The 27,762-nt window shown below is 38.4% G+C and overlaps 1 protein-coding gene across 4 annotated transcripts in view; it reads left to right on the top strand.

The window, feature by feature from the left end:
- Positions 1 to 27,762, top strand: part of ASB3 (ankyrin repeat and SOCS box containing 3) — a 122,272-nt gene that overhangs the window by 31,684 nt on the left and 62,826 nt on the right. For all 4 annotated transcript variants that reach the window (XM_055540072.1, XM_055540073.1, XM_055540070.1 and 1 more), the window contains exons 2-3: positions 1,979 to 2,187; positions 9,464 to 9,622. In XM_055540072.1, coding sequence (XP_055396047.1) covers positions 1,992 to 2,187; positions 9,464 to 9,622 — 355 coding nt within the window. In that variant the 5' untranslated portion in view covers positions 1,979 to 1,991. The remainder of the gene's footprint in view (positions 1 to 1,978; positions 2,188 to 9,463; positions 9,623 to 27,762) is intronic.

Below are 27,762 nucleotides of genomic sequence, written 5' to 3'. Positions count from 1 at the left end.
TCACTTTCTTAGTAATGGACCAGTTGATTCAATCAGATTAAATCATAGCTAACATTAGCTCTCTATAGAATCAGTTCCTGCAGATACAGTTTTAATATTTAAATATGACCATTGTGTGTGTGCTCAGTCGCATCTGACTTTTCGTGACCCCATTGACTGTAGCCTGCCAGGATCCTCTGTCCATGGAATTTTCCAGGCAAAAATACTAGAGTGAGTTGCTGTTACCTGCTTAAAAGGATCTTCCCAACCCAGAGATTGAGCTGAGTCTCCTGCATGTGAATCCTGCATTTGCAGGCGCTTTCTTTACCTCTGTGCCATGCCACCTTGGAAGCCCCAAATATGACCATGCTACTACTGCTAAGTCATGTCAGTCGTGTCTGACTCTGTGCGACCCCATAGATGGCAGCTCACCAGGCTCCCATTCCTGGGATTCTCCAGGCAAGAATATGGAGTGGGTTGCCATTTTCTTCTCCAGTGCATGAAAGTGAAAAGTGAAAGTGAAGTGGCTCAGTCATGTCCAACTCTTCGCGATCCCATGGACTGTAGCCTACCAGGCTCCTCCGTCCATGGGATTTCCCAGGTAAGAGTACTGGAGTGGGTTGCCATTGCCTTCTCCAAAATATGACCATGCTGCTGCTACGTTGCTTCAGTCGTGTCCGACTCTACGCGACCCCAGAGGTGGTAGCCCACCAGGCTCCCCCATCCCTGGGATTCTCCAGGCAAGAACACTGGAGTGGGTTGCCATTTCCTTCTCCAATGTATGAAAGTGAAAAATGAAAGTGAAGTCACTCAGTCGTGTCCGACTCTTAGCAACCCCATGGACTGCAGCCTACCAGGCTCCTCCATCCATGGGATTTTCCAGGCTAGAGTACTAGAGTGGTTTGCCATTGCCTTCTCCAAATATGACCATAGATACGTTTAAATTTTTCTAGCAGTACAAGAAATACTGTGTATGCTTACTTTTAACCTCTTTGCTCAAATCCACCTTTCTGATTAAATTATTTAGAATATGGCTCTAGAAACCTTTTTACCCATACTGGACTAGACATGTTAGCGTTTCCTGAACTACCTCCTAAGATCTTTAGAAAAACTGAAGGAAGGATGAAACTGAAGTGTTACTGAGAAAGGGCTACCCCTTGGGAGATAACCATTGCCCTGAAATCCTGGGTCTTAGCCCAATCTGCCTCATAGCTTGACTAACAAGAAATTGTCTTTGTAAGAGTCACATTCTGAGCTATACAGGACACTGACTCCAGGGGAACTTGAGATGAACTTTGAAGGGAGATTGTGAAAAGAGGGTAGTAATTCTGTGAAAAACTTTCTGGGCTGGTTTAGAAAAGCTGAACCCATCTCTTTATGATGCTCTTTGTTCATTTTAGCATATTCGGTCAGTGGGGCTGTTTGATCAAGGAAAGAGAACCTGAGAGTTTCGCTCCTTCTGGAAAGGACTTGCAGGTGCAGAAAAACTAGAATTACTGCTTATTTTTGTTCTTTAAAAAAAGTCTTTCACTTCTTTCTGTTTTTTTTTGTGTTTAGCTTTTTCCTGTAAAGGGCTATGAAATTAATTCTTGAAGCTGAATGTTACTGGTAGTTAAATGGCCATCCCTACACAGTAGAGTATACATTTGGGGTTAACTGAGGGCCTTACGCTCTCTCATCAACAGCATTCCAATGACTGTATTTTGTTGGAGTCTGAATGGAAGAAGAAGGCTGCAGGAAAAAGTTGTTCAGACAAGGAGTGATAGAACACTTTAAACTCCCTTGATACCTTTAATATGAGCACTCTAAGGAATCCTACCCCAAACAGAGACTTCCTGGTTTAGTCTAGCAGAGGTGATGACATGACAGGTTGCTATCTCTACCTCAGGCTCTTCCTCAGCACTTATGTAATAGATGCCACAGATCAGCTGTGATCTTTTAATATTTAGGAGTACAGTATTTATTGATGATAGTGTTTTCTTTCTACCTTGTTTTGTAGATTGGTCAAAAGAATGGATTTTACAGAGGCATATGCTGATACATGCTCCACGGTTGGACTTGCTGCCAGAGAAGGCAATGTTAAAGTATTAAGAAAACTGCTCAAAAAGGGGCGTAGCATTGATGTTGCTGATAACAGGGGATGGATGCCAATTCACGAAGCAGCTTATCACAACTCTGTAGAATGTTTGCGGATGTTAATTCGTGCAGGTAAAGTTAATTCACCGTATGAAAGGCTGGACTTACAAGCTGTATTAATAAAAAAAGTGGTAATACATGACTTACTAACAGTAATATTTGTTTACCTTTCTGTAGTCATACAGTGACTGCCTCTGTGTTATTAAGAATGGTTAGATTGCCCACCTTGAATTATGTAAGCATGGTGTTTCAGCTACACATCTATAAATGTTGTCCTTTATATGTAGGTGCTTCTGCCTGGCTGATTTTTCTTGCTAAGCTAGGTGATATGGCAAAAGTATCTGCTGTTTTAATTTAAGTATTTGGTAGTTACTGGTTATGTTTATTTTTTATTCTTTCTCCAAAGAAAAAGAGCAGTGCTGCTGAAATTGAGGATGTGAGTATATTAGTCTTTTTTAGAAATACTTTATGGTTTCCTTAATTTTGGGACTCAGCAATTAGTTTGCTTTTATATTTAATGAGATACAGAAGAGAGCGGGACGGACAAGATCTCTGCTTTTATGGTGTTTTTAATCCTGTGAGGGTGGGAACAGACAATAAATACCTAAGCAGTTAAACAAGATAATTTCAAAAGGCGAAAGTGTTGTGGAAAAATAAAACAGAGTAATGGGACAGAGAGTAATCATGTACATCTTTTTCCAGCTCTGTATTTGATTGACTTCATGCTCATAGGTTGTGATCATGCTCATAGGTTGAGGTCAGCTATGTGGAAGTGTTTTTACCCCAGAACTCAGCCAGTGCTACAAACCAATACCATAAACTTTTTTTTCCTTCTCCCTCTGAGCCAGTTACACATTTGCCAGCACACTGCTGAGTGAAGAGCTCAGTAAATGAGACTAAGCAAAGAGTTTGACACTTAGGAAACAGGGCATGGAAAGAGAGCTAATGGTGATTGAGCCCTGCTTTGTGGCAATCATTGTACTAGGTGCTTGATTTACATTATTTATCTAATAAATACAAAGCTGCTATTGAGGCTTTGTTATACCCATTTTATTGTTGAAAAGATCAAGCAAGGCTTAGAGAAATGGACTTGTCAAAACTTATATAATGAACTAGGAAATTTGACTTGAATCCTTTTCTCTGACTCATGTTTTCCCACTATAGCATGCTTCCAGTGTTTAATCAAAATAAGCATTTTTAACGTTCAGTTAATTTAAACTGAGATTGAACATAACACTCCATGTTATGACATTTGGTGCACTGTTTACGTTTCATTAATCATGGAAACTCAGATTTTTCTTTTCTTTATACTTACCAAAACCAGGCATAGCTATTCAGAAGGTAGTCTTTTAGGGCTATAGCTCATCAAAATTACTGATTTCCTCATGGATTAGAAAGAAAATAATCCTTACAGTGTTTTTGGCTTGGCTTTTTGTTTGTTTTGTTTTAAGGGATGAGTGATAGGAAGGCTAAAGTCTCTAAAAATCATGATGCAGGCAGTTTGTCATGGTTGCTTTTTAAATCACATGTTCTAGAGTCTTATAGTTGAATGTTTAAAGGTACTAAAAAAATAAGATTTATGACTCAAATTTTAAAATGCATGTGTTCAGAATTTGTTTGAAGTTAATTCTATAGCTTGAATTCCCAAACTATCTCCGGTGACAAAGGCATGGATTTGAATATTTGTTTCTGGTTAAAAAGCTCATTCTAGATACACTGTTATCTCTTTCTACATCAGTGTTTCCTTTTTTTCTTTTTGGCCACTCAGAACGTGGGATCTTAGTTTCCCGATCAGGGATTGAACCCACACCCTCTGCATTGGGAACAAGGAGTCTTAACTATCGGAGCACAGGGAAGTACCCCCACATCAGTTTTATGTTATAATTTTTTTTTCCTTTTAGCTGCTGAATAAAATTAAGCATGCTTTTGACTTAATATGTTTGAACTGGCTATGTAAATCATTTGTGTTTTCTTTTAGAAATTAAAAATACCATCTTCATTGTTAATGACTGTTTTTTTTTTAGACTTGATGTTTTTAGAGGATAAGATGGCCACCCATAGTTAACATAGTTGATATAAAGGTCAAATAAAAATCTCTTGCTATTTTTATTAGAGTTCACTATTATGAAATAAATTTTGGATAAATCTAATTTACTTGCAATATATACACAAGGATTAGGGTGGACTCATTTGAAAAGACCCAGATGTTGGGAAAGATTGAAGGCAGGAGGAAAAGGGGACGACAGAGGATGAGATGGTTAGATGGCATCACCGACTCAATGGGCATGAGTTTGGGTAAACTCTGGGAGTTGGTGATAGACAGGGAGGCCTGGCGTGCTGTGGTTCATGGGGTCGCAAAGAGTCAGACATGACTGAGCAACTGAACTGAACTGATGAAGAATTTCAGTAGTACGTGAACTGTGAACTTCCAGATGTTCAAGCTGGATTTAGAAAAGGTAGAGGAACCAGAGATCAGATTGCCAGCATCCGCTGGATCATTGAAAGCAAGAGAGTTCCAGAAAAACATCTATTTCTGCTTTATTAACTATGCCAAAGCCTTTGACTGTGTGGACCACAACAAACTGTGGAAAATTCTGAAAGAGATGGGAATACCAGACCACCTGTCCTGCCTCCTGAGAAATCTGTATGCTGGTCAAGAAGCAACAGTTAGAACTTGACATGGAACAATAAACTGGGTCCAGATTGGGAAAGGAGTACATCAAGGGTGTATATTGTCACCCTGCTTATTTAACTTACATGCAGAGTACATCATGAGAAAAACTGGGCTGGATGAAGCACAAGCTGGAATCAAGATTGCCGGGAGAAATATCAATAACCTCAGATATACAGATGACACCACCCTTATGGCAGAAAGCGAAGAAGAACTAAAGAGCCTCTTGATGAAAGTGAAAGGAGAGTGCAAAACTTGGCTTAAAACTCACCATACAGAAAATGAAGATCATGGCATCCGGTCCCATCACTTAATGGCAAATATGGGCCAACAGTGGAAACAGTAACAGACTTTATTTTTTTCAGGGGCCAAAATTACTGCAGATGGTGACTGCAGCCATGAAATTAAAAGTCACTGGCTCCTTGGAACAAAAGTTATGACCAACCTAGATAGCATATTAAAAAGCAGAAATATTACTTTCCCAACAAAGGTCTGTCTAGTCAAACCTATGTATAGATGTGAGAGCTGAACCATAAAGAAAGCTAAGCGCCAAAGAATTGATGCTTTTGAACTGTGGTGTTGGAGAAGACTCTTGAGAGTCCCTTGGACTGCACAGAGATCCAACCAGTCCATCCGAAAGAAAATCAGTCCAGAATATTCATTGCAAGGACTGATGCTGAAGTCCAATATTTTGGCCACCAGGTGCGAAGAGCTGACTCATTTGAAAAGACCCTGATGCTGGGAAAGATTGAAGGTGGGTGGAGAAGGGGACGACAGAGGATGAGATGGTTGGGTGGCATCACCAACTCAATGGACGTGAGCTTAAGTAAACTCTGGGAGTTGATGATGGACAGGGAGGCCTGGTGTGCTGCAGTCCATGGGGTTGCAGAGTTGGACATAACTGAGTGAGTGAACTGACTGACTAACTGATGGAGAGAAGAAACAGGATTTTCAGAGGGTAGGAGCATGTATATGACTTGTTCTAGCAGGTGGTGACATTTTTGGTCTCAGTCTTCTTTGAGTTTGGTTGTTCTGTATGGTTCTGATTCACTAACTAGAAAAATCCAACTAAAATGAAACAAAAGGTCTATATAACCTATTACTCACTTTCAGAAATGTTTTCTGAATTCCCCTGCCTCATCCCTTAAAGTTCGTACTTTATTCAGGTCCTCTGCCTTTTAAAGAAAGATTATAATTAGAACTTTTCTGAGTGATTCAAAAAAAAAAAAAAAAAAAGACCAGTGGAGACTGGTCAACATACAACGTAACTGACTACGTTGTAAAAGTGTAGCTAGCATACAGTTTCATATAAGGAGGTATTTTTAAAGTGATGGTGACCTCTGAGCATTTCTAGTCTTAAAGGGTGAAGTGAGGTTTCTTCTGCTGCTGATGACAGTGGCATCTTCCTATCTGTACCAGTTAACCTGGTATTGTGGGTTAATCTTAGAAGTTTCCAAAGCAGGTTTGACATTTCTGTCGTTCTTTATGCTTTCTATACCCTTGTTTTATATGATTCATAATTCTCTTGTCCTTTTGTGGCTCAGCTCTTGCATTATATTGTCTTTTATTATATAATTTCTGCCTTTTTGAACTTCATCTAATATTAGTGACCTGTCAGAGATTCCTAAAGCATTCTATTAGTACACTAAAGTATGAAGGTGCTCAGGCCTAGAAAAAATAATGGAAGAGTCTTAAATGGTGAGAAAGGCTTTGGCTTGCCATTATTTTGGATCCAGAATCTAGCCTAGAAATCAGTCATACATGGCCTTCTCATTCAAGTTGGAGAAAACTCAAGTGTAGTATGGATTACTTAGAAGTTTAATATGCATATATATGTATATATTATATATATATATAAAAAAATATATTTCACTTTAGCTTTCTGTATAAAGTTTTAGCACAAATCACAAATTTGCTTTTCTTCTTTCTTGTATTGGAAGTTTGGTGTAATTGGTATTGACAGTTAATCATGCCGTTCTATATTAAACTATTTGCTGACTAAAGGTTACTTAAACTTTTGTAATTAATTATAACGTTATGAACAAGTGTGTTTACGTGGTAAATAAATGATCTAACTCATAGTGCTGTATATTAGTTCATATTAAGAAAATATTACGCTGGGTATGATAACAGATATTAGAAATCCTTAGATAAATAAGGCAATTTAGCTTAGTGAATGTGTATTCAGGGTTATTGCAATCATTGTCAAGACTATCATGACAGAGGAAGAGAGCTGGCTAAACTTTGAACATAATGATAGTGAGAATTTATAGTCAAGGAACAGAGTGAGGAGATTCATGAATGGAAAACCAGTAAGAGGGGGTAGCAGAGTAGGGGGATTCTTGCTAAACTGACTCAGCAGGATTTTTTCTGGAACTGTGCTAGGGAGGCCAAAGATACGACTGGGGAGTGTGGGGCCTGGGACAGGGTCTAGATCTATTCAAGAAGGCTCAGAAGAGACTGGCTAAAGTTTTATCAAGGAGAGGATCGTCATCACTCCCCAGCCTCCTGACTGGCCTCCCTTCAGGTCCTCCTGCTCTCTGTTCTCCTTTCACATAAGGAGTATTCTTCACTGCCTCTCCTTCCCCAGCACCTGCTCATCACTGAAATGTCAGCTCATGGGTCCCCTGCCCTCGGAAGTCTTCGTTGATCTCACAGACCTCAGGCTGGGTCTTCCTAACTAAAGATCATGCAGAAACTGTTAGAATATCTCCTGCATTAACAGAGATTAGGATGGGGACTCTTTATTACAGTCTCAGCCTGTTGTCACAAAGGCATCACCACCACTGGAGGTTCTGTGAGCAGAGCATGAATACAGATGACTGGGAAACTGCTTGGGTATTTGTTTAAAAGTGTTAAGTTAATGAAAATTGCTTATTACGCTATTTTGCAATTTAAAAATAAAGAGTGAAAAATTAAAAGATTCAAAACCAAGTTAATGTGTTGCTTTGAACTCTTAGTTCTTTATCAAGCTCTACAGCTATGTCGATCTCTGCATTAATTTAAAAAGTACTCGTGGGTGTATTCCCTCATGTTTTGTAGATTGTTTTTGTTAATAACAAGTAATACAATTAAGTTTAAGGGGGAAAAAAAGAGTTGTGTTCAGATGGACCACATTATTCTATTATTCTAAGTTTAACACATGGTTTAATTTTTAAAGTCTAGGCTCCCCTCAATATTTTCCTTGTTTTATTTTTCTAAATTCTTTGTTATTCTTATCTACTCTCCCCAACCCCTATCAACATCAGTCACTTTACTAGTATAAAACCAGTCAATCAAGTAACATTCAGTTCTGTTGACATTTTGCTTAGAATTATAATAAATTTATTATTATTTTGGGAAGAATCAGCATCTCTATCATGTTGAAATTTTCTTTTTGGGAGCTATTTATGTATCTGTATCGAACCTATATCTCTGTATAAATGTTCTATAGAAAATTTCAACATATATAGAAATAGATTACAGTTTTTTTTTTTTTTTTTTAATTTGTTTATTTGGCTGTACCAGGTTTTAGTTGTGGCATGCAAATTCTTAGTTAGAGCATGTGGGACCTAGGTCCCTGACTAGGGATTGAAACCAGGCCCCCTGCATTGGGAGTGTGGAATTTTAGCTACTGGCTCACCAGGAAGTCCCTTAATGTGATAGTTTTGTGGATAGCTGAATAAATGTCTGTTTCTGACTTATCTGGGGAACACTTTCTTGGTGATAGGAACTTTTAAAATAAAACTACTCTATCTTGCCATTTAGTTGTGTATCTTATAAAGTTGGAGGCTGATTTTTTAAATTTGTGTTGTAGCTTAGACCCCCAGTAGTGACTTATGATTATAAGAATTACTTAGAACCAATGATTATTTTAGTCAGGAGCATTAGTTTTAATTCTGATATTTCAAGAAAGATACTACTTAAAAATTGTCTACTTTTTGTTTTTATCAGTACTCTCAGAAATGCCTTCCCCAGTCATCTTACAGCCCATCCCTCTATTGTGGGTTTAGAATCTGATTGTTTTGGAAGCCAAGTAAGAAAGTCACTTAATATTACCTTTTGTTGTGGAGTTTCAGAAAATTTAATGTGGACATTATTTCCATAACTTGAGTTACCAAAACTTAGAGATTTTCTTAACAAACCCCAGAAAACTTAAAAGTCAGTTAATTCATAAGTTGCTTATTTATTGTTGGTTACAATTCAATTTATTTGGAGTGCATTTTATTATTTAGAAATGCAGTCTTCATTAGTGAGTAGAATGTAGTTTTAGCTTAGAAAAGGTGTATTTTAAACTGCCTTCATCTTATTAGTTGAGTGCAAAGAAATAATGCTACAAATGAGACCATTTTCCTCATGGAAATTCGGAAATTCAAAAAATCAAGTTTGTTAATATTTCAGTAAATCTTTAATCTTGCTCTTATGTTTCCTTTTAATTCCTGCCACTCTCTTTCCCTCAATTACCAAAAAATAGAGGAGAAATGAGTATGTGGGCAGAATCTGTGTTAAGACTACTGGAGAGCTGTTTACACTGTGACCCGTATAGAACTTTTTCTTGGTTTTCTAGAGTTTTAAACTACAAGACCTCCCATTTATACTTATCTTTTAATATTTTATTAAATTCTTCTTAGAATCTTTGCTTTTTAATCCCAAGAAATAGAAGTGATATCTTCTAATTGATAGTTTATTCTTTCATAGATTCATCTGAAAACTACATCAAGACAAAGACATTTGAGGGCTTCTGTGCATTACATCTTGCTGCAAGTCAGGGACATTGGAAGATCATACAGATTCTTTTAGAAGCTGGGGCAGATCCGAATGCTACTACTTTAGAGGAAACCACACCACTGTTTTTAGGTGAAGTATGTTATTTATGTTACAGATAAGAATTTTTATTTTTTTATTTTATATTTTGCTTAAGAAACTAAGTCAGATTTTACCTCAAGCTGTTGTATGTACGGCAAATATTATATTGCCATTTCTTTGATTTTGAAACCAGAAAGGTGTTTTTAAAGGTTCTTCTTCATTTTCTACCCTTGAGTGATAGCATCTGGGAATAATCTTTTTTGGGGGGGAGGATATCTTTAAATGTCTATTTAAAGTTATAAAATCTTTTGTAAATTGTAGTCACCATTATTGTTCTCAGTGTTGCTCTGAAGACCAGGTACAGTTTAAATTGTAGCAGTAGTTACAAGGTTACCTGTGAATATTTTATGTTTGCTTCTGTGTTTTCTTAGCATTAAAAAATTAAAGTTTTATGGAAGAAATTAACAGGCTAAATCTTTAATGCCAGTTAATTTGTTGCCTATATGGATCACTATTCAGGCTTATTCCTTTATGGTCTATTTTTTAATTCATTAAGAACAGAGGCCAAAGTCTAAAGGGCATACTTCCAGTACCTGTCTTTTATTCTTCCCTCCTTATCTTTCATCATATTTGTCTTCAAGCACTCTGTGGTCCGTAAAGTTTAGTGGAACGTGAGAAAATTAAGAGAATAAATTATTTATATAGAATCAAAGTATTTGGACTATAGTTTGGTTATGCCACATGTTATTTGTAAGTTCACTTGTTTACTGTATGATTCAGTTTCCTCACTTACAAAATGAGAGTAATAGTACCCACCTAGTCTTTATTAGGCTGCAAATAAAATGTCTATGAAAATAATTTTTTCCTTGTGAATTTAAAAATACATATTCTTAAAATTTGTGTACAGTAGAATTCATTCTTTTTAGTGAACAGTTGTATGAGTTTTGATGTATGTATAAAAATGTGTAATGACAGTGATAATCAAGACACAGAAGAGTTCATCACCTTCCAGAATTTCATCATGTTTCATATTTTTATCAGCGTTCTCTCCTAACTTTACGCCTACAACCACTGATCTGTTTTCTGTTTTCATCCCTATATTTTGCTCTTTTTTTGGCCCTGCCGTATGGCTTGGGGAAATCTAAGTTCCTTGACCAAGGATTGAATCTAGGCCATGGCAGTGGAAGCCCAGAGTCCTAACCACAAGACTACCAGGGAACTCCCCTGTAGTTTGCTTTTTAACAAAATGTCATAAATATATGGGCTTCACTGGTGACTCAGACGGTAAAGAATCTGCCTGCAGTGTGGGAGACCTGGGTTCAATCCCATGGTTGGGAAGATCCCTTGGAGGAGGGCATGGCAACCCACTCTAGTATTCTTGTCTAGAGAGTACTCACGGACAGAGGAGCCTGGTGGACTGTAGTCTGTGGGGTCACAAAGAGTGAAACACGACTGAGTGACTAAGCACATAAATATATATGAAATAATACAACATGGGACTTTTGAGACTGACTTCTTTCACTTAGCATGCTGCTTTTGAGCAACATACATATTGTTGCATGTATCAATAATTCTTTCATTATTGCTAAGTAGTATTCCATTGTATGAGTGCACCACAGTGTATCCATTTATCAATTGATGGACATTTGAATTGTGATGTTCAGTGTTCAGTGATTGTGAATAAATCGCTACAAACTTTTGCATGTAGGTTTTGTTTTAAATATAAGGTTTCATTTCTCTTAAATTAATATTTAGGATTGTTAGGTCATGTGGTAAGCATATATTTAACTTTGGAAAAGTTTGGAAGTGAAGTGAAGTGAAGTCACTCAGTCGTGTCTGACTCTTTGCGACCCCATGGACTGTAGCCTACCAGGCTCCTCCGTCCGTGGGATTTTTCAGGCAAGAATACTGGAGTGGACTGCAGTTTCCTTCTCCAGGAGATTTTCCCGACCCAGGGATTGAACCCAGGTCTCCCACACTGTAGGCAGACACTTTACTGTCTGAGCCACCAGGGAAGTCCAAGTATATATTGAACTTTGGAAAAGTTTGGAAATTTCTTACAAAGTGACTCTACCATTTTGCATTCTCTCCAGTAATGTTTGAGTTTCAGTTGCCCCACATCCTTACCATGTCATTTGGAACTGACAGCTTTTTCTTTTGCTTTTTTACATTTTAGTCATTTTAATAGGAATTAGTGGTATCTCGTTGTGATTTTAATTTGTATTTTTCGTGATTGCTAATGACATTGAACATCTTTTCTTGTGACTGTCATTTTTCCTTTTTTTTTCTATTCTGTTATTAGACAAAAGTGTGTTTTGTTTTGAAATAATTTCAGATTTATGGAAATAACATTACAAAGATTCTTATATGCCTTTCACCCAAAGTTTGTTCTTTTGTCTTTGTCCACTGTATCATTTTTTCTCACTGTATACCCATATGTCATTTATTGGAAGCATTTTTAGATTAAATTATACACAGAAAGCTTCTTTACCTACTTTTGTGTGAACTTCCTAGAGGCAATGAAATTCTTTTATATATCTGCTATAAAGTAATCAAGATCAGGAAGTTAACATTGATGCAGTACTTTATTTAATCTACAGATTGTATGTAATTTGCAGATTTCTCAGTTTTGCCAGTTGTTCCACTACTCTCCTTTTCAGCAAATAAATTTTTTTTTATTGGTTCCGGGTCAGTCCAGGATTATTTTTTATATTTAGATATTATGTCTCTTTAGCCTCCTGTAACAGTTTTTCAGTCCTTATCTTTTATGATTTTAACATTTTTGAAGAGTTTAGGCAATTTGTTTTGTAAAATGTCTTTTAGTTTGGATTTCTCTCATGTTTTTTCTTGGGAAAGTGCAGGTAATGTATTTCTCCAGGAATACCACAGAAGTGAAATGATAGTGCATTTTATCAGGAAGAAAATGATCTATTACTGATGATATTAATTTATAAAAGTGTTTTCAATATGTGATATATACTGTTATGAAGATGTTTCATGGAGGCCTTGCTGTAATATGATTTGTATTTCCTGAGGGGGAGATTACTTTTATATAAAGTTTCTTTTTTCCCACATTCACATTTGATCCACCTTGAATATTCTGTACAACTGCATAGAAAGCTTAAGCTTTCACTGAGGCTGTGCTGTGTGCAATCTTTATTCATAGAGACGTGAACAAAATGAATCAAGACCTGTCAGAGATAAAGGGTTCAGAGTATTAAAAGAGGGAAACAAAAGTCACCCTGGGATGACAGGGGAAGATATTGTGTGTAGAGTACTGTATTAATAGTAACAATAATACTTATTTATCAGAAAAGTGTACTAAGCCCTGTGTCAGGTGTTTTAGGTGAATTGCCTTTATTTTAAACTGCAATTCTATGAAATATGTACTGTTATTATTTCAACTCTCACAGATGAGGTGATGTAAAAACACTGTATTTTAGAATCAGGAGTGCTGTATATAAGTTTTGATCTTGCTGTTGCTTGTGCATTGGTTAGAATAGCGTTTCCCGAATTGATTCAGTGAGCTAATACATGTTCATTGACAGAAGGATTCCAGATCAACATACATTTGAGAAATACTATGTCTTGTATTCCCCCAATGCAGAAAAACAGAAAACAGTAGCCATGTAGTTTTATGTGTCTACCTAGTCTGTATCCACTGTGCTCCATGTTATCCTATTTTAGTATCTTCATAGTTCTTATCACTGGCTGCAGTTATATATTTGCTACTTTGTTTATTGACTCCCCTCATTAGAAACAATGTTCCATGAGAGCAGGGATTATATTTTGTTCACTGTCCTAACTCCCAAACTTAGATCAGAGGCTGGGATACCATAAAGTGAAAGTGAAAGTCTCTCAATCGTGTCCTACTCTTTGCAACCCCATGAACTATACAGCCCATGGAATTCTCTAGGCCAGAATACTGGAGTGGATAGCCTTTCTTTTCTCCAGGGGATCTTCCCAACCCAGGGATCGAACCCAGGTCTCCTGCATTGCAGACAAGTTCTTTATCATCTGAGCCACCAGGGAAGCTTCCTACTAAATATAAATATTTAGTGATTTATATTTCAGGATATAGTTAACTTGCAATTTTTATGTTAATGGAGGAAGAGTGATCAAGATAATTCAAACCAGCGAATAACTTTTAATCACTTATTTTCAGTCATTTATTAGGATTTATTTAGCTTAAATAAATCCTATAAATTCTATACTGCTAAATAGGATTTATTTAGTTTCTTTGGCAGCAAATTTTCCACCCTAATTATGTTTTGTATCGGGTAATACAGAAATATTTTGACTTAAGCAGCGACTTTAAACCAAGGAGATGTAGTACATAGAGTACTTCTACATGCTCAAGTACTGCATCAGTTGTTTTAGATTCTTGTTTGGAAGTAGGGAAGTAGAGTATTTTTTAAAAAGGAAGAGAATAGGAAAAGTACAAGCCTGAGCTTTTGCAAAAACATAGTGATGTAAATGGATATATGACTCTCCAGTTAGGTATTTCTTTTTTTTTTTAATTTTTTTTTGGAGGATAATTGCTTTACAATATTGTACTGGTTTCTGCCATATATCAACATAAATCAGCCACAGGTATTCATATAGCTCCTCGCTCTTGCACCTCCCTCCCATCTCCTACCCCATCCCACCCCTCTAGGTTGTCACAGAGCACTGGGTGTACTCCCTGTGTCATTGAGCAAATCCCTACTGACTATCTGTTTGACATATGGCAATATGTATGTTTCAGTACTATTCTCTCAAATCATCCTACCCTCTCCTTCTCCCACTGAGTTCAAAAGTCTATTCTTCATGTCTGTGTCTCCTTTTCTTCCCTGCATGTAGGATCGTCAGTATTGTCTTTCTAGATTCCATGTGTATGTGTTAATAATTAAGATATTTGTCTCTTTCTGACTTACTTCACTCTGTACAATAGGCTCTAGGTTTATCCACCTCATGAGGACTGACAGGTACCAGACCACCTGACCTGCCTCTTGAGAAATCTGTATGCAGATCAGGAAGCAACAGTTAGAACTGGACATGGAACAACAGACTGGTTCCAAATAGGAAAAGGAGTGCGTCAAGGCTGTATATTGTCACCCTGCTTATTAAACTTATATGCAGAGTACATCATGAGAAATGCTGGACTGGAGGAAGCATAAGCTGGAATCAAGATTGCTGGGAGAAATATCAATAACCTCAGATATGCAGATGACACCACACTTATGGCAGAAAGTGAAGAGGAACTCAAAAGCCTCTTGATGAAGGTGAAAGAGGAGAGTGTAAAAGTTGGCTTAAAGCTCAACATTCAGAAAACGAAAATCATGGCATCCGGTCCCGTCACTTCATGGGAAATAGATGGGGAAACAGTGGAACAGTGTCAGACTTTATTTTTTTGGGCTCCAAAATCACTGCATATGGTGACTGCAGCCGTGAAATTAAAAGACGCTTCCTCCTTGGAAGAAAAGTTATGACCAACCTAGACAGCATATTGAAAAACAGAGACATTACTTTGCCGTCTAGTCAAGGCTATGGTTTTTCCTGTGGTCATGTATGGATGTGAGAGTTGGACTGTGAAGAAAGCTGAGTGCCGAAGAATTGATGCTTTTGAACTGTGGTGTTGGAGAAGACTCTTGAGAGTCCCTTGGACTGCAAGGAGATCCAACCAGTCCATTCTGAAGATCAGCCGTGGGATTTCTTTGGAAGGAATGATGCTAAAGTTGAAACTCCAGTACTTTGGCCACCTCATGCAAAGAGTTGACTCATTGGAAAAGACTGATGCTGGGAGGGATTGGGGGCAGGAGGAGAAGGGGACGACAGAGGATGAGATGGCTGGATGGCATCACTGACTCAATGGACGTGAGTCTGAGTGAACTCCGGGAGTTGGTGATGGACAGGGAGGCCTGGTGTGCTGCAATTCATGGGGTTGCAAAGAGTCGGACATGACTGAGCAACTGAACTGAACTGAACTGAATGTGCAACAGTTAGAACTGGACATGGAACAACAGACTGGTTCCAAATAGGAAAAGGAGTATGTCAAGGCTGTATATTGTCACCCTATTTCTCTTATATGCAGAGTACATCATGAGAAATACTGGGATGGAAGAAGCACAAGCTGGAACCAAGATTGCCGGTAGAAATATCAATAATCTCAGATATGCAGATGACACCACCCTTATGGCAGAAAGTGAAGAGGAACTCAAAAGCCTCTTGATGAAAGTGAAAGTGGAGAGTGCAAAAGTTGGCTTAAAGCTCAACATTCAGAAATGAAAATCATGGCATCTGGTCCCATCACTTCATGGGAAATAGATGGGGAAACAGTGGAACAGTGTCAGACTTTATTTTTTTGGGCTCCAAAATCACTGAAGATGGTGATTGCAGCCATGAAATTAAAAGACGCTTACTCCTTGAAAGAAAATTTATGACCAACCTAGATAGCATGTTAAAAAGCAGAGACATTACTTTGCCAACAAAGGTCTGTCTAGTCAAGGCTATGGTTTTTCCAGTGGTCATGTATGGATGTGAGAGTTGGACTGTGAAGAAAGCTGAGTGCCGAAGAATTGATGCTTTTGAACTGTGGTGTTGGAGAAGACTCCTGAGAGTCCCTTGGACTGCAAGGAGATCCAACCAGTCCATCCTAAAGGAGATCAGTCCTGGGTGTTCATTAGAAGGACTGATGCTAAAGCTGAAACTCCAATACTTTGGCCACCTCATGCGAAGAGTTGACTCACTCATTGGAAAAGACTCTGATGCTGGGAGGTATTGGGGGCAGGAGGATAAGGGGACGACAGAGGATGAGATGGCTGGATGGCATCACTGACTCGATGGACACGAGTTTGGATAAACTCTGGGAGTTGGTAATGGACAGGGAGGCCTGGCGTGTTGCGATTCATGGGGTCGCAAAGAGTCAGACACGACTGAGTGACTGAACTGAACTGAATGTGCCATTATATATCCTCCTCATGGATGGTTGGATGGCATCAACAATGAAATGGACAGAACTTGGACAAACTCTGGGAGATGATGAGGTACAGGGAAGCCTGGCATGCCGAAGTCCATGGGATTGTGAAGAGTTGGACATTACTTAGCAATTGAAGAACAACAATGTTCCATTGTATATATGTACCACAATTTCTGTGTCCATTCATCTGTCGACGGACATCTAGGTTGTTTCTATGTCCTAGCTTTTGTAAAAAGTGCTACAAAGAATTTTGGGGTACTTGTGTCTCTTTCAGTTATGGTTTTTTCAGGGTGTATGCTCAGGAGTGGGATTGTTGGGTCATACGGTAATTCTGGCTTCTCAGGTGGCACTGGTTGTAAAGAACCTGCTTGCCACTGCATGAGACGTAAGAGATGCGGATTTGATCCCTGAGTCAGAAAGATCCCTTGGAGGAGGGCATGGCAGCCCACTCCAGTATTATTCTCTAGAGAATCCCATGAACAGAGGAGCCTGAAGGGCTACAGTCCATATGGTTGCAAAGAGTCAGACATGATGGAAGCGACTTAGCATGCACACACACACGCATGGTAGTTCTATTCCTAGTTTTTTTTTTTTTTTTTAAGGAATCTCTATACTGTTCTCCATAGTAGTTGTATCAGTTTATGTTCTCACCAACAGTGCAAGAGTGTTTCCTTTTCTCCACATCCTGTCCAGTATTTATTGTTTTTAGATTTTTTAATGATGGCCATTCTGACAGATGTGAGGTGATACCTCATTGTAGTTTTGATTTACATTTCTCCAATAATGAGCAATGTTGAGCATCCTTTAATGTGTTTACTAGCCAGTTGTATGTCTTCTTTGGAGAAATATCTGTTTAGGTCTTCTGTCCATTTTTTGATTGGGTTGTTTTTCTGGTATTGAGCTGCATAAACTGCTTGTGTATTTTGGAGATAATCCTTTGTCAGTTGTTTTGTTTGCAATTGTTTTCTGAGGATTGTCTTTTAATCTTGTTTATTGTTTCCTTTGCTGTGCAAAAGCTTTTAAGTTTAATCAAGTCCCATTTGTTTACTTTTGTTTTTATTTCAGTTACTCTAGGAGGTGGGTTAAAGAGGATCTTGCTGTTAGTATGTCAAAGAGTGTACTGCATATATTTTCCTCTAAGTGCTTTATAGTTTTTGGCCTTACATTTAAATCTTTAATCCATTTTGAGTTTATTTTTGTATTTGGTATTAAAAAGTGTCCTTGTTTTATTTTTTTTACATGTAGCTGTCCAGTTTTCCCAGCACCATTTATTGAAGAGGCTTTTTTCCATTGTATAATCTTGCCTCCTTTGTCAAAAATAAGGTGCCCATAGGTGCATGGGTTTATCTCTGGGGTTTCTGTCTTGTTCCATGGGTTTGTATTTCTGTTTTTGTGCCAGTACCATACTGTCTTAATGACTGTAGCTTTGTAGTAGAGTCTGAAGTCAGGAAGGTTGATTTCTCCAGCTTCATTCTTCTTTCTCAAGATTGCTTTGGCTATTCAGGGTCTTTTGTGTTTCCATACAAATTGTGAAATTTTTTGTTCTATTTCTGTGAAAAATACCATTGGTAGTTTGATAGGAATTTCATTGAATCTGTAGATTACTTTGGGTAGTATAGTCATTTTCACAGTATTGATTCTTCTGATCCAAGAATATGGTATATCTCTCCATCTGTTTGTGTCATCTGGAATTTCTTTCATGAGTGTCTTGTAGTTTCTGCATACAGGTCTTTTGTCTCCTTAGGTAGATTAATCCCTTGGTATTTTACTCCTTTTGTTGCATTTGGTGTTTCTTAAGTAAGGTGATCTAGGCTCTAGTGTCTGGTCTGCACTGTGAAATAAGACAAATTTTAGTAATCTGCTTTGCTTGCCTGTATCTTTCTCCCTCTTTTAAATAACTGTAGTGATCTGTGTTTCACTCTATAATGGAAGAGTCTTTTTTTTTTTTAATTAATAGAAAATCCAGAACACTTCAAGGTTTGAACCAAACTATGGATGATAATTTCTAGATGAGGAAGAGTGGTTGGACCACCTGGACTTAAAGTGAGAAAGAGGAACTGCCCATGTAGTATAGCTTCTTTCCCCATCTGTAGAGTTTATCTTCCAAAGTTGTTCATTGCTGAAACTTTGGAGTATGTTGCCTCTTCCCCCAAGGGAAGCTATATTCCCCTTGCATGTCATTGTACCTATCCTGTGGCTCAGAGTGAACTTAAACTGGGTGATCAATGGATAGAAATTTAATACAGAATTCTGAAAACTGCAGGTAGCTGGAAAAGTCATCAACATCAATGGTGTGTCACTGTGATTGAACTGAAGGCTGAATGCAGAGAGTTAGAAAATTTATTACTCCACTGTTTGTAATGGGAATATCTTCCCTGTACAGAACTCACCAAGATTTTCATAAAATTGAGTTTGGAAGGCAGATTTTCAGTTAGATGGCAGTAAGAATTAAATTGAGAAAACCCCACAAGAAAGGGGAAATGTACCAAACATCTCTGTATCTTTCCACATGAAAATTGTTCTTACAGAACATCATTTGCTACATGCAACTTAAAGTTTATGTTTGACAAGGAGTCTGCCCTTTATTTCTTTTCTTGCCTTCTTTCCCAGCTACTTTTCCTTTGCTTCATAAATGCATTCACAGTAAGTGTTCTAAACTGCTTTGTAAATAAGAATACCTTTATGTATAAATATAGAAGATTCTAAGTGAAAATATAGCTGATTATGAAGGAAATAGGTTTTCTCTTTATTTTGCTAAATTTAAAACAACACTGATAAATTGGAAGCTAAAATCCAACCTACTGTGACTTCATAGGACAGTTTTCTGTGATAACTGCACAACATGCTGTTTTGGCTTTTGATGGACCATTTTTCATTTTTTGTTCTTCAGAGTCTGCTTAGTCTGTGTAACCTTCAACATTAAACATAACCTTCAACATATTTATTAGTAAAGTGTTTTATAAACAATGTTATGTGAGGCTGCCTATTTCAATGTGTATGTTTGCTCAGTCATGCAGCTGTTACAACTCCATGGATTGTAGCCCGCCAGGCGCCTCTGTCCATGGAATTCCCCAGGAAAGATTACTGGAATGGGTCACCGTTTTCTCCTCCAGAGTTTCTTCTTGATCCAGGGATTGAACCTGCCTCTTCTGTGTCTCTTGCATTGGCAAGAGGATTCTTTATCACTGAGCCTCCTGGGAAGAGGTGCCTATTTCAACATTAAATATATAAAATATATCATACTTAAGCTCATGTGGCTTATCCTTTGATTCTGTTGGTATATTACAGAGTTGAACAAACCAACATAGATTTCATTTTTCACTTGTATTTTCATGGATCAGTGATTATTCATAGAGTTATTTTTTGAGGTGCTATGAATTTTGAGGTTTAGCATTCATATATTTAATATTAATTAAACTTAATCTTTGGAGTTATTTTTAGATCTTTAAATAGAATGATTAATCATCTTCTTCAAGGATTGTAACCTTAGCATTTTTATTTGAGGGCATGTTCTTGAAAAGAGAAGTTTGAGTTTTCTCAGGTTTGAAGTATGGCTGTTCACTAAAAGGTTACATTTTAAAAATGTTAATTTCTTGTTCTGTTTACTTTCTTGATGTAAAATATCATACTGTTTTATGTTTTAAGACTATATGTTTTTGTTCCATAAGGTAAGCATGCTGCTGCTAAGTCGCTTCAGTCGTGTCCGACTCTGTGTGACCCCATAGACGGCAGCCCACCAGGCTCCCCTGCCCCTGGGATTCTCCAGGCAGGAACACTGGAGTGGGTTGCCATTACTGGCATCTTAATACCTTCATTTTATTTTTTCTTATAGTTCTGTGATTAAATAGCTTAGAAGTTTATCAGCAGTTATTTTGCCATGATTTTTCCAGTCTTGCTTGGAAGACTAAATTGTTTTCTTGAAATGAGTCATCTAAAAGGACCCATGAAGATAATGTTCCTCGAATTCTTTCATATTCATAATTGAATAATGATTTTATTTATTTTTAAATTATTTTTGGCTGTGTGGCTCGACTTGTGGGATCTTAGTTCCCCGATCAATGATTGAAATGGGCCCTCAGCAGTGAAGTGCAGAGTCCTAACTGCTGGACCACCAGAGAATTAAATGATTTTATATTAATATAGCAGTTTAATTAGGTAAATTTGGGACACATTTTTTTGAGAAACTTTGTAGTGGATATTTATTATATTCTAGAGTTGAAGTTGGAGGCCTCTGATTTTCTTTTTATAGTGGCAGTATTTTGTGTCTTTCAGAGTTTTCTGAGACATGAAATGCTATTTCAATATTTATTTTAGTAAGTCTTTCTGTAATTATATCTTTAAATATTTATTCTGTTATTATGATGGTCTTCTTGGGCTCCAGTTATTAGTTTATTGTTTGTCCTTTTTCATATCTATCATTTACTCTAAACCTGTTGTGTTTGTTTTTACTTTTCCTGCTTTGTTCCTTTTCAGAAATGTCTGTTTTCTTTAGTATTTTTTACAGTTTCAATTGCATTTCTATGATAACTTAATTTTTTCCAGGTCTTTTCTAAACTGTCCAGGTTTATATTACATCAGATATTATCCAGTCATCTTTTACCTGAGCACTTATATCTCAGTTCGGTTCAGTCGCTCAGTCACGTCGGACTCTTTGCGACCCCATGGACTGCAGGATGCCAGGCTTCCCTGTCCATCACCAATTCCCAGAGTTTACTCAAACTCATGTCGTTTGAGTGGGTGATGGCACCAAAATCTCATCTTCTGTAGTCCCTTTCTCCACCCACCTTCAGTCTTTCCCATGCATGCTAAGTCACTTCAGTCATGTCCGACTCTGTGTGACCCCATAGACGGAAGCCCACCAGGCTCCCCCGTCCCTGGGATTCTCCAGGCAAGAACATTGGAGTGGGTTGCCATTTCCTTCTCCAATGCATGAAAGTGAAAAGTGAAAGTGAAGTCGCTCAGTCGTGTCCGACCCTCAGTGACCCCATGGACTGTAGCCTTCCAGGCTCCTCTGTCCATGGGATTTTCCAGACAGGAGTAATGGAGTGGGGTGCCATTGCCTTCTCTGAATCTTTCCCAGCATCAGGGTTTTTTCAAATGAGTCAGCTCTTTGCATCAGGTGGCCAAAATATTGGAGTTTCAGCTTCAGCATCAGTCCTTGCAATGAATATTCTGGACTGATTTCCTTTCGGATGGACTGGTTGGATCTCTGTGCAGTCCAAGGGACTCTCAAGAGTCTTCTCCAACACCACAGTTCAAAAGCATCAATTCTTTGGCTCTCACTTTCTTTATGGTTCAGCTCTCACATCCATACATGATTGTTGGAAAAACAATAGGTTTGACTAGATGGACCTTTGTTGGGAAAGTAATATTTCTGCTTTTTAAATATGCTGTCTAGGTTGGTCATAACTTTCCTTCAAGGAGTAAGCGTCTTTTTATTTCATGGCTACAGTCACCATCTGCAGTGATTTTGGAACCCCCCAAAATAAAGTCAGCCACTGTTTCTATTGTTTCTCCATCTATTTGCCATGAAGTGATGGGACCCGATGCCATGATCTTAGTTTTCTGAATGTTGAGTTTAAAGCCAACTTTTTCACTCTCCTTCACTTTCATCAAGAGGTTCTTTAGTTCTTCTTCACTTTCTGCCATAAGGGTGGTGTCGTCTGCATATCTGAGGTTATTGATATTTCTCCTGGCAGTCTTGATTCCAGCTTGTGCTTCATCTAGCCCAGCGTTTCTCATGATGTACTCCACAGTTAAATAAGCAGGGTGACAATATACAGCCTTGACGTACTCCTTTTCCTATTTGGGACCAGTCTGTTGTTCCATGTACAGTTCTAACTATTGCTTCCTGAGCTGCATGTTCTCAAGAGGCAGGTCAGGTGGTCTGGTATGCCCATCTCTTTCAGAATTTCCCACAGTTTATTGTGATCCACACAGTCAAAGGCTTTGGCATAGTCAATAAAGCAGAATTAGATGTTTTACTGGAATTCTTTTGCTTTTTCAGTGCTCCATCAGATGTTGGCAATTTGAAATCTGGTTCCTCTGCCTTTTCTAAAGCCAGTTTGAACATCTGGAAATTCACAGTTCACGTATTATTGAAGCCTCGCTTGGAGAATTTTGAGCATTACTTTACTAGCGTGTGAGATGAGTGTTATTTCGCAGTAGTTTGAGCATTCTTTGGCATTGCCTTTCCTTGGAATTGAAATGAAAATTAACCTTTTCCAGTCCTGTGGCCACTGCTGAGTTTTCCAGATTTGCTGGCATATTGAGTGCAGCACTTTCACAGCTTCATCTTTTAGGATTTGAAATAGCTCAACCTGAATTCCATCACCTCCACTAGCTTTGTTCGTAGTGATGCTTCCTAAGGCCCACTTGACTTCACATTCCAGGATGTCTGGTTCTAGGTGAGTGATCAAACCATCATGATTATCTGGGTTGTAAAGATCTTTTTTGTGTAGTTTTTCCTTGTATTCTTACCACCTCTTCTTAATATCTTCTGCTTCTGTTAGTCCATACCATTTCTGTCCTTATTGAGCCCATCTTTGCATGAAATGTCCCCTTGGTATGTCTGATTTTCTTAAAGAGATCTCTAGTCTTTCCCATTCTATTATTTTCCTCTATTTCTTTGCATTGATCACTGAGGAAGGCTTTCTTATCTGTTCTTGCTATTCTTTGAACTCTGCATTCAAATGGGTATATCTTTGCTTATCTCCTATCTTATCTTTGCTTTTTGCTTCTCTTCTTTTCACAGCTATTTGTAAGGCCTCCTCAGACAGCCATTTTGCTTTTTTTGGATTTCCTTTTCTTGGGATGGTCTTGATCCCTGTCTCCGGTACAATGTCACGAACGTCCGTCCTTAGTTCATCAGGCACTCTATCAGATCTAGTCCCTTAAATCTATTTCTCACTTCTACTGTATAATCGTAAGGAATTTGATTTGGGTCATACCTGAATGGTCCAGTGGTTTTCCCTAATTTCTTCAATTTAAGTCTGAATTTGGTAATAAGGAGTTCATGATCTGAGCCATAGTCAGCTTCTGGTCTCCTTTTTGCTGCCTGTATAGAGCTTCTCCATCTTTGGCTGCAAAGAATATAAATAGTCTGATTTCGGTATTGACCTTCTGGTGATGTCCATGTGTAGAGTCTTCTCTTGTGTTGTTGGAAGAGGGTGTTTGCTATGACCAGTGGCACAACTCTGTTAGCCTTTGCCCTGCTTCATTCTGTACTCCAAGGCCAAATTTGCCTGTTACTCCAGGTGTTTCTTGACTTCCTACTTTTGCATTCCAGTCCCCTATAATGAAAAGGACATCTTTTTCGGGTGTTAGTTCTAGAAGGTCTTGTAGGTCTTCATAGAACCATTCAACATCAGCTTCTTCAGCGTTAATGGTTGGGGCATAGACTTGGATTACTGTGATATTGAATGGTTTGCCTTGGAAATGAACAGAGATCATTCTGTCGTTTTTGAGATTGCATCCAAGTACTGCATTTCAGACTCTCGTTGACTGTGATGGCTACTCCATTTCTTCTAAGGGACTATTGCCCACAGTAGTAATGGTCATAATGGTCATCTGAGTTAAATTCACCCATTCCAGCCCAGTTTAGTTTGCTGATTCCTAAAATGTCGACGTTCATTCTTGCCATCTCCTGTTTGACCATTTCCAATTTGCCTTGATTCATGGACCTAATGTTCCAGGTTCCTATGCAATATTGCTCTTTACAGCATCAGATCCTGCTTCCATCACCAGTCTCATTCACAACTGGGTGTTGTTGTTGCTTTGGCTCCATCTCTTCTTTCTTTCTGAAGTTATTTCTCTACTGATCTCCAATTGTGCCTTTTTACACCAGCTTCATTTTTTTCCTCTTAAAATTTACAGCAAAAGGTTTAGCCACAGTTTTCATTCATTTTCTGGCAGTATTTTTATAATAAGAGTTTTGTGTTTTTGCTGTGTTTTTTGGTCTACCAATAGTTTTCCCCATAACTTTCTTCCCCCTTTTTGGTGTCTTTAATAGATGTGTGCTTGTTCCTTTGTGATAACTTATCTGGAAATGTGAGATTTTTGCCTAGATTTCACCTTTGTTTTAGGAGAATTTCAATAGGACGGAGCTTGAGCCACGTTCCACACTGGCTAATTTTCCTTTTGACTCATGGTTTTCAGAGAAGGTGCTGGCGACCCACTCCATTACTCATGCCTGGAAAATCCCACGGATGGAGGAGCCTGTTAGGCTGCAGTCCATGGGGTCACTAAAAATCGGACATAACTGAGCGACTTCACTTTCACTTTTCACTTTCATGCATTGGAGAAGGAAATGGCAACCCACTCCAGTGTTCTTGCCTGAAGAATCCCAGGGACAGGGGAGCCTGGTGGGCTGCCGTCTATGGGGTTGCACAGAGTCGGACATGACTGATGTGACTTAGCAGCAACAGCAGCAGCATGGTTTTTGGGTGTGAATTCATTTGTTGTTCAGTTCCTCAGTCATGTTTGACTCTTTGTGATCCCATGTAGCACACCAGGCTTTCCTGTCCTTCACTATCTCCTAGAGTTTGCTCAGACTCATGTCCGTTGAGTCAATAATACCATCCATCCTTCTCATCCTATTTTGTCCCCTTCTCCTACTGCCCTCAATACTTTCCCAAAAGCATCATGGTTGTTTTAGAAAAGGCAAAGGAACCAGAGATCATATTGCCAATATCCAGTGGATCATTGAAAAAGCTAGAGAGTTCCAGAAAAACATCTATTTCTGCTTTATTGACTACACCAGTGCCTTTGACTATGTGGATCACAACAAACTGTGGAAAATTCTGAAAGAGATGGGAATACCAGACCACCTGACCTGCCTCTTGAGAAACCTGTATGCAGGTCAGGAAGCAACAGTTAGAACTGGACATGGAACAACAGACTGGTTCTGAATGTGTCAAGGCTGTATATTGTCACCCTGTTTATTTAACTTATATGCAGAGTACATCATGAGAAACACTGGGCTGGATGAAGCACAAGCTGGAATCAAGAATCCTGGGAGAAATATCAATAACCTCAGATATGCAGATGACACCACCCACAAAGAAGAACTAAAGAGCCTGTTGATGAAAGTGAAGGAGGAGAGTGAAAAGTTGGCTTAAAACTCAACATTCAGAAAACTAAGATAATGGCACCTGGTCCCATAACTTCATGACAAATAGATGGGGAAACAGTGGAAACAGTATCAGACTTTATTTTTTTGGACTCCAAAATCACTGCAGATGGTGACTGCAGCCATGAAATTAAAAAATGCTTCCTCCTTGTAAGAAAAGTTATGACCAACCTAGACAGCATATTGAAAAGCAGAGACATTACTTTGTCAACAAAGGTCCGTCTAGTCAATGCTATGGTTTTTCCAGTAGTCATGTATGGATGTGAGAGTTGGACTATAAAGAAAGCTGAGCACCGAAGAATTGATGTTTTGAACTGTGGTGTTGGAGAAGACTCTTGAGAGTCCCTTGAACCGCAAGGAGCTCCAACCAGTCCATCCTAAAGGAAATCAGTCCTGAATATTCATTGGAAGGACCGATGCTGAAGCCAAAGCTCCAATACTTTGGCCACTTGATGCGAAGAGCTGACTCATTTGAAAGGACCCTGATGCTGGGAAAGATTGAAGGCGGGTGGAGAAGGGGACGACAGAGGATGAGATGGTTAGATGGCATTACCGACTCAATGGACATGATTTTGGGTAAACTCCGGGAGTTGGTGATGGACAGGAACGCCTGGTGTGCTGAAGTCCATGGGGTTGCAAAGAGTCGGACATGACTGAGTGACTGAAGTGAAGTGAACTGAACTGAACTTTTCCAATGAGTGAATTCATTATCTTTCACTGATTAGTTGATATAGGCAGCTGTGGGGGTTTTGCAAGGCAGCTTCACTTCGTGCAAGTCCAGACCAACTAGTCCTACAAGTGTAGCATGTTTGTGTTATTCCTTATTTAGACCCAGCTCTTCTGACTTTGAGATTTCAACTCTGTCCATATGTATTCTTCCTTCCAGTTCATGAATCTTATCCCTCTGCTGGACATTTATGTTTTGCCCCTCAGAGGGAGCCTCCATCTCACCTCTGAGAAGTTTACTTTGCTGGCTACTTGTGAGAGGTGCAGTTGACACTTTCTGCCCTTTGTCCCACAAGTACCCACGATTAACCTCTGTTTTGAAAGCTCCTACCTATTTTTGATCTGAAGTTTTAGTGGGATTTGTAGTTTTGCTAAAAATGCAGAATGTGTTATTTCTTATTTTCTTTGCTGATTTTGGATTAATTGCTCTTTAATGCTTTCTAAGAAGAGTAAGGGGAACTACTTTATCCACAGTATTAATATTGGAAGCCCATATTTTTAAAGTAAGACAAAAATTCTTGATGTCAGTAGTTTGTATAGTTTAATATTCTAGTATATGGTAGAAATAGACTTAAATGAGCCATTCCTCACCCCATCCTGCTCATACAATGCAATCTCTGTTCTCTTTAGATACCATAGAGCAGTGCTACTCAAAAATGTCAGTGTGTTGATAAGGGGCTTGAGCCATAACGTAAATCAGTGATTTACATTTGTGCAATTTCCTTCATCAAAATAGTTTTCTTTCAAGAAAAATGTCAGCTGAACTAAACAATATGTTTTATGGACATAATTGATTTATATTCTGGTAAAAATTTCTCATTTTGTTGAGGACTGATAACAGTTGACCAACAGGCTATGAACAGGATTGAGTAGCACTGCTGTACAGTATGGATGTGTGGCTGTTAGGTGGGATCATTGCATAGTTAATGCAGTTGTTCCTTTGTTTATGATTATTATTGCCACTAGCCAATTGTGTAATGAACATCACTGGTTAGCATGGCTGAAATAAAAGTGTTGCTTTTCTATAATTAGGAGTCTTTGGGATGAGGGATGTTTTGCCATATACTTTTTCTTTGCTAGGGACTCCTCAGTGTAGTGGTTTATTTCTCTAAGCCATACTGTGGAGAGATCATGCAGAGGTGGCTCCTTTAAGGAGGATACTGCTTTATGAGAATTTCAGGAATGTGAACTGGATAATTATAAAGAGTTGTAGAATTCACTGTTATAATTCTGGATGAATATGTAAATTTAAAGATGTGCTGTCTAAAATGTTTCTCTCAGCTCTGTTGGTGGGGAGACATGTGGAGAAATAATAAAATAGTAGAATTTTAGTTTTTTGTCTCCTAAGACTTCCATGTGATTGAAAGATGTGCTTTT

The sequence above is a fragment of the Bubalus kerabau genome, chromosome 11 (assembly GCF_029407905.1).
Source record: "Bubalus kerabau isolate K-KA32 ecotype Philippines breed swamp buffalo chromosome 11, PCC_UOA_SB_1v2, whole genome shotgun sequence".
Taxonomy (NCBI): Eukaryota; Metazoa; Chordata; class Mammalia; order Artiodactyla; family Bovidae; genus Bubalus; species Bubalus kerabau.
This window is presented reverse-complemented; position numbering and strand designations above follow the sequence as displayed.